This window comes from Pagrus pagrus (assembly GCF_965226575.1).
Source record: "Pagrus pagrus genome assembly, chromosome: 23".
NCBI classification, from domain to species: Eukaryota; Metazoa; Chordata; class Actinopteri; order Spariformes; family Sparidae; genus Pagrus; species Pagrus pagrus.
The window spans coordinates 2,824,155-2,842,038 of NC_140205.1; the positions used below are offsets into that span (position 1 = coordinate 2,824,155).

General features: G+C 41.7%; 1 protein-coding gene across 5 annotated transcripts in view; it reads left to right on the forward strand.

The window, feature by feature from the left end:
* abcc9 (ATP-binding cassette, sub-family C (CFTR/MRP), member 9) overlaps nt 1-17,884 on the forward strand; it is a 39,830-nt gene that overhangs the window by 12,866 nt on the left and 9,080 nt on the right. For 4 of the 5 annotated variants that reach the window (XR_014621586.1, XM_084346424.1, XM_084346425.1 and 1 more), the window contains exons 16-35: nt 1,828-1,935; nt 5,132-5,204; nt 6,220-6,325; nt 7,147-7,185; nt 7,958-7,996; nt 10,541-10,642; nt 10,888-10,972; nt 11,174-11,254; nt 11,997-12,134; nt 12,248-12,373; nt 12,509-12,608; nt 12,758-12,831; nt 12,935-13,162; nt 13,681-13,835; nt 14,273-14,342; nt 14,457-14,614; nt 15,284-15,376; nt 16,248-16,350; nt 16,581-16,694; nt 17,324-17,444. Coding sequence is in view for 4 of the 5 variants with exons in the window: in XM_084346424.1 (XP_084202550.1) it covers nt 1,828-1,935; nt 5,132-5,204; nt 6,220-6,325; nt 7,147-7,185; nt 7,958-7,996; nt 10,541-10,642; nt 10,888-10,972; nt 11,174-11,254; nt 11,997-12,134; nt 12,248-12,373; nt 12,509-12,608; nt 12,758-12,831; nt 12,935-13,162; nt 13,681-13,835; nt 14,273-14,342; nt 14,457-14,614; nt 15,284-15,376; nt 16,248-16,350; nt 16,581-16,694; nt 17,324-17,444 (2,113 nt within the window). In the remaining variant the exon portion in view is untranslated. The remainder of the gene's footprint in view (nt 1-1,827; nt 1,936-5,131; nt 5,205-6,219; nt 6,326-7,146; nt 7,186-7,957; nt 7,997-10,540; nt 10,643-10,887; nt 10,973-11,173; nt 11,255-11,996; nt 12,135-12,247; nt 12,374-12,508; nt 12,609-12,757; nt 12,832-12,934; nt 13,163-13,680; nt 13,836-14,272; nt 14,343-14,456; nt 14,615-15,283; nt 15,377-16,247; nt 16,351-16,580; nt 16,695-17,323; nt 17,445-17,884) is intronic. The other variant, XM_084346427.1, reaches the window with a different exon arrangement.

A 17,884-nucleotide genomic window follows, 5' to 3' on the forward strand; every position in this document is an offset into this window, starting at 1 on the left:
TTTCTTAGAGACGTCACGTCAAATGACTTCTGGGTAATGAAGAAAAAAATCCAAACATTTATCTTGTATTTAAAACAGATGGCCTTAACAAAGCACAGCGAAGGTGCCAAGAAATGTCTTTAATGTGCTGAGTTTAACAGCTTCCTCGCGGACAGGGGTTTGGATCAATGAGGTGAGCCAGATGACATTCCTTCCATGTTACTCCAGGTAACTCGTGTCCTTTCCATTTAGGAGACAGGTCGCTTTAACAGGGTGTTCAGGGACGTTGTGTAACATCAGTCCTGTTTCCTGCAGGGACAATGTCCCGATGAGCGAGGAGATCGTTGAAGGAGTTAGACAGTGATGACGCATATTGTGAGAAAGAAGATCAGCATTATTTAAAATGTCTTGTGAGTGGCTCATCTGGATTTAAAGGTCCAATTTGTAAGTTATATTGTTGAGTCTCATTCGCTGGTTGTTGGATGCTGATGCTTTGGGTTAAGCCGGCACAACCTGGGACATTCACATATTCATATCGTAAGGAAACATGTTATTTCTGCCAGATACAGCTCTTCATTTTGGTCCTTCGGTCTTTCCTCAGCTATATTGTTGTGTTTTTGAGGCCATGTGGGGTCCGACAGAACATCCCGACCCAGTGAACTGCAGCCCAAACTGTAATCTTGTATCTGTCTGAGGCTTCAGGTGACAGAGTCACATGGTGGCTGGTATGTTGCAGTGGGATTAACACTGTTTGTATTAAAATGGACAGTCACTCATGAGAGCTGAGTGACTCACAGTACTCTTTAGAGGTTTAATGGTTTTTAAATAGGATTGCAGACACAACACGTCCAGTTTTATAATGGACTATTTCTCAGATACTTAGATTCAGATAGTAATATTGAGCTCAACTGAGTTTTTGGTCTTTCTGGTTGTCATTTTGATTATTTTACCTCGACTAAGTGTGAAAGCCCCTTTGCAGCTCTTCTGTAGCAGCTGCATTACGTCCCTTTTATGAAGCCATTACAAACTCAGAGTGGTAAAGTGGTGAGACATATCTGGGAGCTAAGTGGCCGCTGCTGTGGTTGTATTGAACTGTTCTTTCAATAATTACATAATCAAACAATGCAGCGAGTAAAGACTTGACTTTTTCTGTAACATAATGTTTCCTCTGATCAGTACTTGTGCCGACCGTTGACGCCAAAGTCAAGTGAAAATGTGAAAGCACCACTTCCTGTACTCTAGAAGAGATTTCCAGGGGTCATTAGAGACGGGAAGTTCTGAACAGTTCTGTAGAAGACGTCATGTACCGGACAGACTGCAGGTTGAATCACTGTTGTGTTTAATAATTGATATTCTGGCCGAGCGATGCCGTCGATTACCCCCTAACAACCTAACTACTGGTCAGATCGTCATGAGATGTGATGTCAACATTCATGGTCTCCAGAGGATGCTTCGTGTTGATTTTGTTGACTCACTGAAATTTCCACATGTCCGGCAGTCAGGTCGTTAACGAAGTAACTTTGAAGTAATTAAGAAATATTTTAATTTGATCGCTATTCAGGGTTCTCGGGGGATGAATCCAAATGTAAAATTAGTTAAAAACTATTCAAAAATGGGCAAAATAACCCACGACCACAGTAAAATCAGCACGCTGTCTGTATACAGTGTTTGGATAATGAGAACAGGGTAATCAGCTCACGATGGGGCTGAACCCTCTGGGGCGACATCTTCAGAGTGAACCCCCGCACTTCTTCTTCTCCCCGGGGAACTGAAGCGGATGCAGGAAAGTCTTAAGTTTATTAGTCGATACTAACTTCAGATCTCTCCTCTTTTTATGTCCCCCTCAAGACCAAAGCAATCAACAGGAAGCAGCCAATGCGCTACCAGATGGACAACTACGAGCAGCCGACCAGGCGACAGATGAGACCCACGGAGACGGAGGATGTAGCTGTGAAGGTCAGGGTCAAAGTTCACATGCTGGGGAATGGTTGAAGGGGGGTAAGGACAGAAAAAGAGTTTGAACTCATAGAAACAGCTAGAACACAACTACCAGTGTTCAAAAGACACAAGACTTTAGACTTTTCTAGACAGAAAGAAAGTATTTCTTTGGTAGTCAGTGATGTTAGAGGAAGCTCATTGGTCTCTATGGGCGAGGACTGAGAGGCAGAACCTGCTCTGTAAAACATGTTTCAGTAGAAAACTTCATGTCAGACTGAGTGACATCGAAGCTTTGCTCTGTGAGACACTGAGAGAGACGGTTAGAGGCAGCACATTCAGGAGCGATGAACTCAGCTCTGCAGTCTGCTGCCGGGCACTTTCCCCTCTTAGTCATTAAGCGTGAGGAGACCTTTGGGGATAGACAAGTTTAGGAACAGATGGATGGGTTGCCAGGTTGATATAAATGGAGATAGAAGAGGGAATTAACAGAAGGAACAAAACAAAGAGTATTAGTTTGTTTTTTTTAAAAGGTGCAGGTTGATTTAAATAGAGTTTCACCTACAAGAAAAACAACAATAATAAGCTTTGTCTGCATATGATTTGAAAAAGGGTTAATAAGACATACACAGTCTAGTTAACAAAGTGAAATGGTGTTGATATGACGGTAGAGATCATTCATTGTACTGATATCTTTGTTTATTACAAAACCACCTGTTGTATCAGGTGTGTTCGTTCAAATAAAGAGATCATTAGCGCTCACACACGGACACGTAGGATCTGCTCCCTGACACCATCAGTATTTGACTCCATCAGCAGCTGGTTCATATCTCCACTGTTTGTACATCCATGGGGTCACCGAAGGGTGCGTGGACTCATACGTGTGACGTGCGTTTGTGTGTGTATCCGTGTGTGTTTGTGTGCGTCCTCGCAGGAAGTGTAGGATTCACACGAGAATTTGTTGCCCCTTGTGAACGTGTCCGGCATTTTCTCAGCCCCTCCGTGAAGGCTGCTCTTCCTGCCTCATCCCTGCGGAGGGACGCTACCGACCGGACGGTGGTCTGCTAATTAAAGACGGAAATAGAGAGAGCAGGGTTTTCCGTGCTATACACAGTCTTTGCTGGCTTGTCAGTGTCAGGAATAATCAGCTAATCAATTCAAGTATTTAAAGATAAAACACCAACACATGACACCATATGTGATGGCTGAAAATGTGATTTCCAAAATCATGATTTAATTTGCTGCTTTAACAGCCGCCGCTCTCCTCAGACGTCTTTCCACTAATGTTGTTTTGGGGAGGGGTATCGTGATATTTACGATAACTGTGCTATTAAGAAAATTAAATATTGATATTTTGTCAATAATACACATATGAAAATATCATCTGAATAATCCAACAAAGGTGTTTGGCCTGTTTGGCTGCTCAAGTTCTTCCAAACTTCCCAAAAATGTATTTTCAGACCTGGCTTTGTGTAAAAATTGCTCTCAGAACAGGAAGAGAACTGAATTAAATATAACTTTATTGTTTCTAGAGCTGCAACAGTAATGTTTAAAACAGAAAATCACTATAAACTCACTAATATCTTCCTGGAAACACGCCTAAATCATCAATATCAATCCCATACAGTCCAAAATCTGGGCTGGTTTGTCTCAGCAAGCAGCTAAGTTTGCAAGAATTTGCCAAATTGTAAGATACTGGCACAAAACGATGTCTTGAATGTGTTTTTATGTTGTATTTATTTAAAGTCGCAATAGATAACTTTCCCCCAAATAACCCCAGATGAACTGATGTGTCGCAAATAAAAACAACACAGCATTCACTTCATACAATATGTTGAAGCAAAAAACAGCCAGTTTAAGTGAGAAATGCACAGAGAAGTTGGGTCAGACTTCATATGTGAAACTGGTCTCTGGGTTTTCGTCCTCTGTGGGATTGAAGTATCTTGTGAACACGGCTGTTCTGGTCCATTTCCTGCTCCGTCTGACATTTAACCGTTCTTTGGTTATACAGCAGTGACCCCACACGTGACCCCACAGTCCCATATTTTCACGTTTCACTCCCCGTTTTTACATATCTGCTCTCCGCTTCCGTTCTCCTTCCCTCTGTGCTCTTTTGATCGTATCTGATGGTGATTTTTCATTTTGTTTTCTCAGCTGCCACGATTACGATCTGTGATTTCTCGCAAGTTTGTGTAGTGCAACCAGTTGATTTAAGTATGAAGGTGAAGCTAATGCCTGGATATTGTGTTAACGGGTTTAGTTGCTACTTAATCGCTCAGTGTAACGAACAACAGGTGCTTCTACATTTAACGTCTACATTTTAAAACCTGAGACATCTGATGAGATACTTCACTTGGTTTAATGTTACGTCATCTCCTCTTATCCCCAATGTCTCAACTCCCTCGGATCATATTCATATACAAGTTTGTTCCTATTGCGTATTTGCTTCCGAAGGAACAAAGACGTTTTTATATCTCTGAGATGTCTTTTGGGATCTGTGTCATGGGGAGAAGGGAACAGTGGAGGAAAGGCTGGGGGATTGTCAGATAAAATAAACATAAAATAAACAAATAAATGCAGCAGATGGGAGGAATGTAAACAGAGTCCTAGCAGGAAGCAGGGTGACAGATCACTGAACAGGGATTAGACGGACACGTATCTCTGCCGTCTTTTTCTTTGGACACTTAATGCAGTGACAGACTCATAAAGATGGTTCACACTGCAATCTGATTTTGCAACCACAGACTAAAGAAACTCACAGAAACATCGGACACAACAACTTTTATTTGCATAAACAATGGAGGACGAGGATCCGTTTTCCTGACATAGAAAACAGTTCAAAGACATAACCGGACGACAGCACCTGCACCTCTCGTGTAACCGTATTTTATTTGTCAGCGTACATCCAGATGAAGTGCGTCAGTGTGTGTCCCGCTTTGCGTATTAGAGTTATCTCGGCAGATTTCACACCAGTGAACTCAAAGTCAGGGTTTCTTAAACTCAGGGTCAGGACAGTATTCAGGGTTTTCTCTGGTGGGTCAGCACATAACAAGAAAACAGCACGTAGCCATGTGTTGCACAGTGACAACTAACTGTGAGACAAAACTACAATGAACTGATGTTGTGGGTTCCTTTATTCTGATGCTTTTTATTTAATCTTTTCTAAGATAAATCTTTCTATTAAATTTCTCTTCATCTTCGCTGTGTTTCTGTTCAGGTGAGCAATGGGTTCTTCACCTGGGGAAGCAGCCTGTCCACGCTGTCCAACATCAACATCCGCATCCCAACAGGTAGGACTAACCTTTCCAAACCCTTCCAGCCAAGCTTAGATTCTGCATTTCATCAGAATTAATCCAGTAACATTTAGAGAATTTGATGCAAGTAAATGCAAAAAAATGCTTAAAACAAAAAAATAGTTTTTAGTTGTTTTGTCGCTAATGTTGTAAACAGCTTGTTTATGTAGATTTCTTTCTGAAAGTTGGATAATTGTGACACAGTGAATGTGATTTCTGTACTCCATCACAGATTCATCTTTAATAATCGAGACTAGCTGTTTGGTTTTTGGCCTAGTTAGTTCAGGTTTAGCTACAGGTTGATGGCAAAAGAAGCCTCAAAGTGTTGTGCAGGACAAAGGTAGTAGCATGATAAAAGGATCAGGTTGCCTAAGAATATTTTCTTATTATTTCAGTTTTGAAAACTACTTGTACAGCTCATAAATCCTTCTAGATTTGGAGGCTATTATCTATTTAATTTTGTGCTCCATCAGTGTGAAATTCATGCTCATGCTGTAAGAACACAGTTAGGTTGTGAATGAAACATACAGTGTTACAGTAACGCTGCAGCGATGTCACTGAAATACCGAGTGTCAGGAGACCAGGTCGTGTTGAGAACAGATGGACAGGGTAGTATATCACACACTCACACTCACACACTTGCATCGTCCCCTGGGAGGCGACTTGCCTGCTATCCCAGTCATGCTACTACTAAGACAAACAGGATTTGTTTTTCTGCCAAGAGCTGGTGTAATGTCATATGCGGGAACTGTAGCGTGTTTGTTTCAGAGCGAAAAGTGAGGACATTTTCACTGGTCCTCAAGTTTGAAGGGACTATTTTAGTTGGACTTGGGTTTTGGCAGCTATTTTAGATTAAGTCATAATTTTAGTCTTAATAGGAATAAAATGAAATATGGGGGAGATGCAGAACATTTCGGGATCGCAGCGCAGAGGTAGTGATTCACAGAAGAGCCAGTTAATAAAAGAGCTTATAGAAGGTCAGTAACGTTCTCGCCCTTTTCTATCTGTTCAGGTCAGCTGACTATGATCGTGGGCCAGGTGGGTTGTGGGAAATCCTCCCTGCTGCTGGCCATGCTGGGCGAGATGCAGACCATCGAGGGGAGAGTCTACTGGAGCAAGTAAGACATTACAACAACACTCACCAGAACACGGTGTCTCATGTCATTACGCAAGAATTTGCTTCGGTTCTTGTCAGGACCCAAACCCATTGTGAGCGTAGCTGTTTTATTACATGCCTCACATTTCTGATCACACACAGTACATCTTCTATATTTTAAAGTAATTGCTGGATAAAGTACAAAGCTTGGTAATAACAATATATATTAAATTAATATTATCTCGTGTGTGCACAGTGGAAGACTTCCATTTTAAGAAGAACTGACATGAACTATTAATGTATCCATTAGCATCGAGTCTCCCAGATCAGTTTCCAGTATGATTGAATCGTCTACTTGATGCTTGACACAAAATGAATTGACTGTTAGTGTTATTGGATTTGATAGCTTCCCCGCTCAGTGATGGAAAACTCGCTCGTGGTTATCTTTCATGACATTTCTGAGGAGTATGTTCTCAACACACGTGCCCATTTTCATGTACATTTACCTCAGACAGGTGAAGAAAACATGTCATATTTCAAAGGATGTTGTTAATGAACAGGTAGCAGAGGGTGTTTGATACCTGCAACTCAAAAACCTCTGAAAAGTTTACTTTTTGAAAATGTCTGTTGCATTTTTTCTCACAGGAAGTTTGACTTTCTATCTCTACTTTCATGGTTAAAAATGTTAGATCCACATCTGTATCACAAGAGAAGCTGTAGCCTCCTGGTCTGCACACTAACCTTTGCAGTGTGTGTCTGTGTGTATGTTGTGTTCGCACGTGATACATGGATGTGTGCGTGTGTGTGTCTATCTCTTTACCTCCTGCCTTCTTGCCACATCAGGCCGCCTGATTGTGAGATGGCCCACAAATGGGACATAAGGTACTTTTTCTCCTGTCTCTTCTGTCTGAACCAAATCATTTACACACACCAAAATCCTTCACGTCTACGTTTATAATCCGTTTATATCTGATTTACAGTGATTCATAGCAAGTTTAACTGGCTTAAACCACATGTGTTACCAGCAGGGAAATGCAGCAGATTATCCCAGAATTAAAAACCCAGAATATAGTTTTTTAAAAGCTGTTAAAACAACACATATTTGTAATGTTTACACCTGAAAAACGTTGACTTTCCAACAGTATTTAGTCCAGTTTTAACCAGGACAGTCTCTTCTTCTGTAAGAGAAAAACCTCATTGGGCTTAATTTTGTAAAGTCCTACTGAATATACGTAATCCTTTAACCCAGGACGTAGTTATCACTCACACACACTCACACAAACACTCCCTGGTGCTCATAAAATATGAGACATTGTCGAGGAAGCCACAAAACCTAATTATCACAGACAGACAATGACCGCATCACTTACATGGCTCTTCTTTTCTGGGTGGGAAGGTTAATTCGATTAACAGTTGGCAGGCTCACATCATGTCTTCATTATCTGGGGTTTGGCATGAAAACACGTCCATCTCTTCAACTTTTGTGTGTTTCTTTCTCCGTCTTTCGGAGTTTGTCGCTCTTAGCTGTCTCTCTCTCCTCCTCTCTGTCCCTTTGCCTCTTTTTTATGACACATTTCCACTCACAAACACACAAAAATATACACACAGTTGATTGCAGTAGGCTCCTTCTAACACAATGACGTGACTTTGACAGTTGGTCAGAGACAGAGGAGTCTGACGAAGACATCAGGAGGTACACGTTACGCTTCTTCCTGTCTCATGCCTCCTTTTTCAGACGTGAAGTGACCCTCTGACCCCTCGTTCACCCTCTCCTCCTTTTTCTCTCATCTGACCTAACTTCATTTTCATCTTTGCTGTGGCTCTCTTAGAGGAAAGTGCTGTTTTCTACCAGTATCTCAGGCTGTGTTGTTCGTGGACACATACATGTGGGCTTGAGTATACTTTTTTAATATATACTTTTATTATGGGGTTGTATTCAATACTTAAAGTCACTGTCATACCTGCAGTAGATGGTGGTGGAGTGCTGTGTGGGCAGAGTTAAACTGTACTTTAACACCTAAAAAGGCCCATTGTATCAGTTGTTGAAGCGGAAGTGTTTGTTAAATTTAGAACATTTTCACCGCTTTATCTCGCCTTCAGACAAACCTTAACAAATTAAATTAAGCTGATATATCGCTGTCTTCAAAGCCACCAGACTCCTTTTGAAAAAACACTAATTTTACCCCGCAGAACACGGAAGTTGTTGGTCTACCGCCGCCTCGATCAGTTAGCTTCTTTGTGTTATTGTGTGGCTTTGATGTTTAAAGGCACAGTTTGGATGCAACGTTCTGTTTTAAAGAATATGATTCTTTCATACTCTTTTCTGCGTCACATTCACATCCTGAAGCTGCAAAGTTCAGCAGATCTTTCAGTATTTTGGTCACTGAGAAACTCCACAGTTGGAGTCTTTAATGGTGAAGTGTCTCGCTTATGCAAACAAGAAAATTAAAGCTGCTTGTTACGAGCAGGGCCTAGGGGAAACCCTGGCGCAACATGAAAATGAGACTCCCTTCTTCCCAAGCACCACTAGCAGTGAAGCATTTTTAAAAGGTTTTATTTAAAAACACATCCCACACACAAACAGACACTCTGGCGGAGAGAGGAGAGCCCACAGGAACTGTGGAGAGCCGGCCTTTAAACTCCTGGCTTCAAACTCGCTTCAGGGCAGGAACCAGTCAGCTCCCTGGACAACCTACAATCAGTCAAACACACCTGCAGCCAATCACACACACACACACACACACTCAGGTAACAGAGAGGGTTATTTAAGCAGAGAGACAACAGAAACATTTATATGACCTCTGGGGTCGTAACACTGCTACAATGAACTTTTCTGAACAAGTAAACTTTGTTCTCGTCCTGTACCTCCAGGCAGCTTCGTTCCTCTGCTGTGAGACTCTTCATTCATCCTCAGCACTTCGCCACAAACAAATTATTCATATTTTCCGAGTTATCCAATCTGGATTGGTTGCATACAAGCATCGGTATCTGCTTCACCATCAGTTAAACACTCCTTGTGCTGTCCTGCTTCTGCAACCATCCTGCTACAGCAGCATTATGTTAATATATGTGTGTGTGTTCAGGAACAACTGCATCAGCCTTCAGAGTGAACTGCCTCCTCCTCCTCCAGTCGCTCTTCTCACATTCAGTTGATATTTGTTCATCTGACTCTGGTTTGGTTTGTGCTTTTTAATGCTGGGAGTCGTTGCCATTACAATTACAAACCCAAACGTGTTTCCCTCATTTAAGACTCATAAATTTGGGCTGGAGGACCAAAGATATAGACACACGATACTTGCATGTATGTTTTATATAATAATACATATAGTATAATACTAAGAGAGTAAACTTCTCCACTGTATCTCACTGCAGACATAGAGGAGAAATGTGTGAATATATTTGAGACAGTACATTTGTAAATGTTGTATCTAAGTTGTATTTAATGTTTCATATGTAAGTGACAAAGGACAAGATAAGTACATCTGTAGTGGATATGTTTTAACACAATACAAAATAACACAACTATCAGATCAGACTCCCAGCAAAGTGCTGCAGTTGTTGTCGTCCTTGTTGATTTTTACTGTTTTTGTTGTGTTGCTGCAGCTGGTGTGATTGTTGATTTTGTTGTTGCTGCTGTTGTTGTTGATGATTTGCTGCTCATCATTAACCCGACCCATGATCCATATTTCTCTCTCTCATATCTGACAAAGTATTTTTTAATGTTGCGGTGGAGTTTGACATCTTCCAAAACATAATCCTCCCTCCGGTCTTCTTCCTTTTTTATGTTTGGGTGTCGCTTTTATATAAAGCTGGACAGAACAGGAGAACTGATCTGATACTAACTTTACAACTAAACTGTTTATGGTTTCGTCTTTGAACAAGTGATTTTGTAATTGGATTTTTAAAAGTGTTTATTTCTTGCATCTTTAGCACGCTGTATATCGACATCTCACTCTAATCTTTTTATCCTTTTTAATACTTGTATATGTACGAATTATTGGCCAAAAAGAGCGAAGGGGTCTTGCTCTTGTGTTGCCATTGTAGAAAAACTCAAATTAATTCTTCTTCCACCTAAAAATTAAACGAGCATTTCATAATTACTCAAAGGAGTCGACTGTAATGGTCATAAAAGTGACCGGTGATAGAAGATCAGTACTGCTGCTCTTTAAAGCTTTATGAACACAACGCTCGTCGTTCTCACCTGTCTGTTTGACTCTGTTTCCCATGATGCACTCAGCAAGAACAGATACTCTGTGGCCTACGCTACCCAGAAGTCCTGGCTGCTCAACGCTACAGTGGAGGAAAACATCACCTTTGGCAGCCCTTTTAATAAACAGAGGTAAAATCAATTACAGATGATTTAAGAAGTGCGTTTATGTTCATTGGTGCTGTTATTGCGACGTGTATGTGTCTTATATTAATTGTCAAAAACCCATCAAAGTATTTAGCTGCAGATTTTAAAGTATTGCATCAGAAAAGGTTGATGGAGACGGCAAAATTCAGGAAAAAATCCTCAGTTTTGCAAAAACTCTGAAGTTTTCTGAAGTTCACCTGTGATGATGGCGTGTGTGTTGTGTTGTTCAGGTACAAGGCGGTGATTGACGCCTGCTCTCTGCAGCCAGACATCGACCTGCTGCCCTTTGGAGACCAAACTGAAATTGGAGAGCGGGTATACACATTATTCACGTATTATTTAATATACTGATCATTGTTAGGTTAAATCAGTTAACCTGCTGCATGTTTCAAATCACCTCTGAGCAGTTAGTGTTCTTGAATATTCTGCAAAGACATTTGCGATATATTTGTGACATTTTGTGTATTTCTGGTGCTGCGCTGACGTCACCTCTCATCATGTGTTGCTGTGATTCAGGGCATCAACCTGAGTGGAGGTCAGAGACAGAGAATCTGTGTGGCCAGAGCTCTTTACCAGAACACCAACATCGTCTTCCTGGTGAGCGCTTACACAAAAGATTAGATATACAGATGACTTTGGAAGGAAGGAATCAGCTTTGATATTGATTTCTATCTAAATACTTTTTATACTACTCCGCCCTTTCTTTACTGCATTAGCTCCTACACTTCTTTATGATTGTTTATATGATACAACACATTGTACATGCCGGCCTCTGGGATGAGGAGGCGTCTGGTTCTTCCTCACTTGTCTCTCCACCGTGCCGTCATGTGTTTATCTTTCAGAGGAGTGGCGTCATTTCCTGTTGCCACCGCAGGCTTTTCCTTATCAAGCAGACGTTCCACATTAAAAGCCATCATCACTTTGTAATGTCTCGTGTATGATGAGGAGGGAATGTTTTATTCGATTAACGTTATTTCACTACGAAAGTGAAGCTGCTGGGGTTTTTCATATCTCATCTCAGGATTGATACGTGCGTCATCGTACACACTCATCACGAAATACATTAATTAATCATAACAAGAGCTCCATTAGCACACTATAGCATAAACTCTATAGCGCCGACCCGCCCAGCAAGATGGACTTTAATGCAACAAAAGAGGTATGTGTTCGTGAGTAAGTTCATCGGAACAAGTGACTGTAAACATTTAGAGGAAATGATATCAGTAATAGTTTGAATTAACAGGCTGAACTGTCTGATTTCTCATTCCTGCCGGCCTAGAAAACATCTTGTACTGGTGGAAACAAAGCGTTAAACGTGTCTCTGTGTCGCGTCTCACAGGACGATCCCTTCTCAGCGCTGGACATCCACCTCAGCGATCACCTGATGCAGGAAGGGATCCTCAAGTTCCTGCAGGATGATAAACGGACTGTAGTCCTGGTCACACACAAACTGCAGTACCTCATACATGCAGACTGGGTAAGAAACTGATCTAATCTATGTGAGCATACACAGAAGTAATAATCCATTCAGTGAGCAGTATTTATTCCAGTCAAGCCTCATCTTCATCTGGAGATCTTTGTCTTGTCCAGATCATAGCAATGAAGGACGGCTCTGTGCTCAGAGACGGGACTCTGAAGGACATTCAGACTCATGACGTCGAGCTTTACGATCACTGGAAGACGCTGATGAACAGACAAGACCAGGAGCTGGAGAAGGTAGAGTGACGCATCTCCAACTCTGGACGACCAACATATTTACATTTTAACCACTCGTGCTCGAGTGCTCGTCTACTTACTGACACAAACAGCCTGTCATGTTTCTATCGTGATCCTCTGCGTCTCTACATGTAGGACATACAACAGGACAGTCAAACAATGCTAGAGAGGAAAACTCTGAGGAGAGCGTTCTACTCCAGAGAAGCAAAGAACCAAGTCGACGACGAGGACGAAGGTGACGATTCACCACCTTTTAGAGTCGACTGTTTCGTGACAGACTCTTAAAAAAAAACTGCATGAGAGGATTCAAAGCTTTGTGAAAGTTTTCTTTTGCGTAATGTTTGACTGAATCATTTGTCAAACACTTGATTTTAATCCCATCAGAGGAAGAAGAGGAGGAGGAAGATGATGACAACATGTCCACAACCACCAACAGGAGATCAAAGATCCCATGGAAGGTAATTAATGAAAATAAAAACATCATTTAAGAGATTAAGTTAAATATTACGAGCATCACAAAGAATTTGTTTTTGACTCTCCTGCTCCTTCATTTTCTCTCAGGTGTGCTGGTGTTACCTGTCGTCTGGTGGCTTCTTCATGGTCTTCATGATGGTGTCCTCCAAGCTTCTCAAACACTCTGTCATCGTTGCCATCGACTACTGGTTGGCTCTCTGGACCTCCTCCAAAACCAATCAGAGCCTAGGAGCCGGAACGGACCCGTCTAACGGAACCAGTCCTGCCTACAGTGGAAACACCACGCTGCCTACAAACGCTACAGCCGAGGCCGAGGTAGAAGATTTCTCACGAGGCTTTTTCTGATACAGGTTTTTTAAGGTTTTGTGAGACTATTTGTGGATTGAAATTGCCAGAATTTATTTATTTATTTTTATTTATTCATCTACTTTTATTACTATCCTGTCTTGTAAACCTAACGTAACACAAAGAAGTCAGTCAGTGCATGATAGGTCTGCTGAAAATGCAGAAATATTATATTTATTACATTTTTCAAACATACAATTAGAAAAATATGGAGGATAAAGTCTAAATACGAGTTTAAGTGAAGCTCTTATTTCAAATACACTCCTGTTTTTTCTTTATTTAGCAAACAACCACGTATTTTTATCCAGGAAACTTCTTTAATATCAGTAGAAAATTACTGTAGACATTACAGACCGGTAAAATTAAGTGTTAGCATGTGGAAAAATATTTATGAATACAAATATTTGTCGAGTAGAAAATAATAATCAGATTTTAAACATTGCTTGTTTTTTTCATGGTGTGTTTTTTTTACTGTGTGTGACCCCCAGAGCGACTCGTACTACCTGCCAGTGTTCATCGCCCTGTGTGCGGCTGGCATCACGTTATGCCTCATCACCTCTCTCACTGTGGAGTTTCTGGGTCTTTCTGCAGCCACCAACCTTCATCACAACCTGCTCAACAAGATCATCCACGCTCCCATCAGGTACACAAACTAACACTGTAACTATAAGAGCCAAAAACTGTTCATGTTTTGGCAAAACCGAATCTTTCTTTGCTGCTTTTACATCAAAAACTGTCACTTAAATCAAAATGGATGAAGATACAGCAGGAAGACCTCATGGTGCTCATCAGGACTTTTTGGATGTTGTGACTATCTGATGAAGTGAAAAGTGTTGACATACTCTCGCTAGACTTGGCTTTCAGAAAGGAGACTTCACAAACACTAGTCTCCATGGAAACACTTGTGAGTTTCCAGTAAGTGACTGCACTTGACTCGGCTTTCTGTCTCTGCGCCTGCAGCTTTTTTCTGTTTGGGTTTCTTCTTTGGGCAACATGACCTTTTAAATGTCAGAGCAGGGAAAAAAAAACAAAATGTGTGTCGCAGTTATTGTTTGATGTGCTCATGTCGTCTCTGTTCAGGTTCTTTGACATCACTCCCTTGGGGCAGATCCTCAACAGATTCTCAGCTGACACCAACATCATAGACCAGGTCAGTAGACAACATATTTTAAATTTACAGCATATTTTTAGCGGTGTTTATGTCTTTCTATGCTCTTATCTGTAAACTAAACAAACAAACTCTGAATTTTACTGTTTCTCTCAGCACATCCCTCCGACACTGGAGTCATTGACGAGATCCACGTTGCTCTGTTTGTCAGCCATCGGGGTCATCTCCTCCATCACTCCAGCTTTTCTCATCGCCCTTGTTCCTCTGGCGGTGGCCTTCTACTTCATCCAGAAGTACTTCCGAGTGGCCTCCAAGTGAGTCCACAGTGTATTTATTGAAGATAGTGTGTGTTACTTTTATTTTTACTACTCAAAGAGATCAAGTGAAAAGTATCTTCTCGCTGCAGGAAACATAGAAGAAATATTATCTTTTGAATTTGGGGGCACTTTAACATCTGAAAATCAGTTTGAAACCTGTCAACTCCTGTAAGAAAGTCAGTTTATTCTTCTTCAGTATAAAGCAGAAACAGTGAGTGCCGTTAGTAGGCTGGGGTTTGACTGAAAGTAGAAACAAGACAAGCTGTGCTGCAGAAACATACGTATAAACAGACCAAAAAGCAAAACTGGCACTTTTTGTTGAAATAAGGCAATAATCATCATCCAGAGCTGCAGAAAACAAATTGTCCAGTCCACTCTGGTGATGTAATGTGGATATGTTCTCCTGCCTCCACGCTGAAACCCCTCGATGCAGCCTATCGTTCACCCTGGGGATGACTTCTGTTTTCTTTGAGAAAGAGCTGGGTAGCCGTCATCACTGAGAAAAGAACAGAGCTGCATTCTGTTTATTTACAAAGCAAACAAGATTATTTAATCCGACGAATTAAAAAAGATAAATAATTTAATGTGGAACAATTTACAGAAAGACCATTTCATAATAAACTGCGTATAAACTGATGTACATGTTATGAATACGCTGTCTCTCAGGGACCTCCAGGACCTTGATGACTCCACTCAGCTCCCTCTGCTCTGTCACTTCTCTGAGACAGCCGAAGGTCTCACCACGATAAGAGCATTCAGGTACGACGCACAAACAAACACCCACACGCTCGTCCTCGTCACTTTCCCAGCTCGCTCTACATCCTCACAATACGACTGTACAAAGAGATCCTTGTCGCCAAAACACATTAAAATAATTACGTCCATTATTTGCGGGGCTGGAGATTCAATCCCCAGCTCACCCTGTCCACATTTCAGTGGTTAGTAGCAGCAGTAGTGTCATGACGGCACTGATAGTAGCCATGAGAGATAAACATTTTAATTGTGGTCGTTGTAATAGCAGCTGCTGTAGAGTCAGCAGCTGTTGTATTGTTGTCAGTAGTTGTGGTTTTACTCTGCAGTGACAGGAGCTTTCGTTGTGGCTCTTGTTGTAGTTGAAGTTATGTTAGTGGATCCAGCAGAGCAGCACTTTCTTCTTGTATTTCTGTCCTCACCCTCTTTCCCATCGTCGATATAATCCAACATTAAACAGCTCTCACGCTTTTTTTCTTCTGGCCTCCCCGAGGACTTCCTCTTCCTCACACACACACGCACACACACACAAATATACAAACACACACACACACGCACAGAAACAGTGAATCTGGTGTTGAGACAGATTCTTGGCAATCACTGGATAGTTCCCATTATCATTACCCTCTGGTCTCCCTCCAAACCAAGTCTGGTTTCGATGGCAGTGATCAACTACTGAACACAGACGATGATAAAACCTTGAGACTATTTTATTCTGTTATTTGAGCGTTTATTGACGTTTATTTCTTCTGTAGACTTTCTCTTGGTTTGCCACAAGAACGGTTAAACACAAACATCAACCACAGAGCTCATGAAGAGATTCACAGAAGAACGGAGGGATGTGTTGTGTATCTTACGCCTGCTGACACGTTTGTTTCAGACACGAGGCTCGTTTCAAACAGCGAATGTTGGAGCTGACGGACACCAACAACACAGCCTACCTGTTTCTGTCTGCGGCCAACCGCTGGCTGGAGGTCCGAACGGTGAGGAGCGATTTTATGAGGATTTTCTCACGTGACTATTTATTGATTTTGCCACAGATGGACAAGATATGGTGACCATATAGTAAGCGGACAAAAAAGTATGGATGGACGCTCTTTGTTTTGACCCTCTCCTCTGGTGGATCTGTGTTCACACCTCTTTTTAAATTTAGATTTTGAATGATGATGTTCTGTGAGTAAATCTCCTCTCTCTCTTCGTCTTCTCTGTGCAGGACTACCTTGGGGCAGTGATCGTGCTGACAGCAGCAGGAGCCTCCATATGGAGCTTACGCTACGGTCTGCCTTCTGGAGGCCTGGTGGGCCTCGGTCTCACATACGCCCTCACTGTGAGTTTTCTCTTTGTCACTTCGTTTTGAGTCTGATTACCTACTAAAGCACTGGAGACAACTGTTAACGCACTTAGCTTTGATTATTCCCTCCATTCGTCTACATTTTATACATCTTATTATTACCATTTGTACTTTAAAGGGATGTTTTAGGAGAGTTTAATCAAATCTGAACTACCTGAGTTCCAGTCTGGTTCATTGTAAGATGCTGAAAATGGTATTAACATGTTTCATTAGACACAATCACAGTCAGTGTTTGTATAAAGTACCAGTGCACGAGGCTGCCCTGGGACTTTCAGGGAGGCTCCTTTAAACAAACACTTGTGAGATTTGGCCCCGAAAACAGCCACGATATCTTCTTTTTGCCTTTAAAGTACTAGAGCTAGAGTCTCAGTTAGCATCAGGAACTGACTGCTAGTTGGTTTCCAGGTAAAATACTGTATATTTTGACACTTGATTGATAACTTGAGGAGACAAAACTCAGAGGGACGTGAAGAAAGGAGGTCACTCAGGGAGACCCAGTTCATTTCCCCCTCAGTGAGTTATTTCAGCCAAAGTTCTCACTCTAGATATAAACATTATCTTAATAGTGGAAACATGATCCAGTCTGTGTGTGTGTCACCCTGTAGGTCACCAACTACCTGAACTGGGTCGTGAGGAACCTGGCAGACCTGGAGGTCCAGATGGCGGCTGTGAAGAAGGTCAACAGCTTCCTCACCACAGAGTCGGAGAACTACGAGGGAAATATGGGTAACCGAGTTCTTGTTATCAACATCGATCCAGTCTTACAACTCCGACACACATGTAACCTTAAATCCTGACGACATCTCAGAAAAACCCGACTCAGCTTTGCAGCGCTTGTGAAATTACGCGTCTCGCTGTGTTTTGACATTTTCGCGATGACCCCGATAACCTCCGAGAGGAGAGACCACATCTTCTGGTTTTTCGGACGGCGAAAACGTGGCCAAAACGTTGGGAAGTGTCTCGTTGCTGCATTACAGAATGTCCACATCTCATTTTTCTAATGTGTCTGATGTAATCGCAGTAGCCTCCCACGAGTCGTCACACACGCACGTTTAGACAAATCATTACACAGATTACGCTCACGCCACGTCTAAATATGTTTTATATCCAAGTACAAAGCGTTTTAAGATGATGATTTATGGATTTGAACACAATGACCTGCTCTC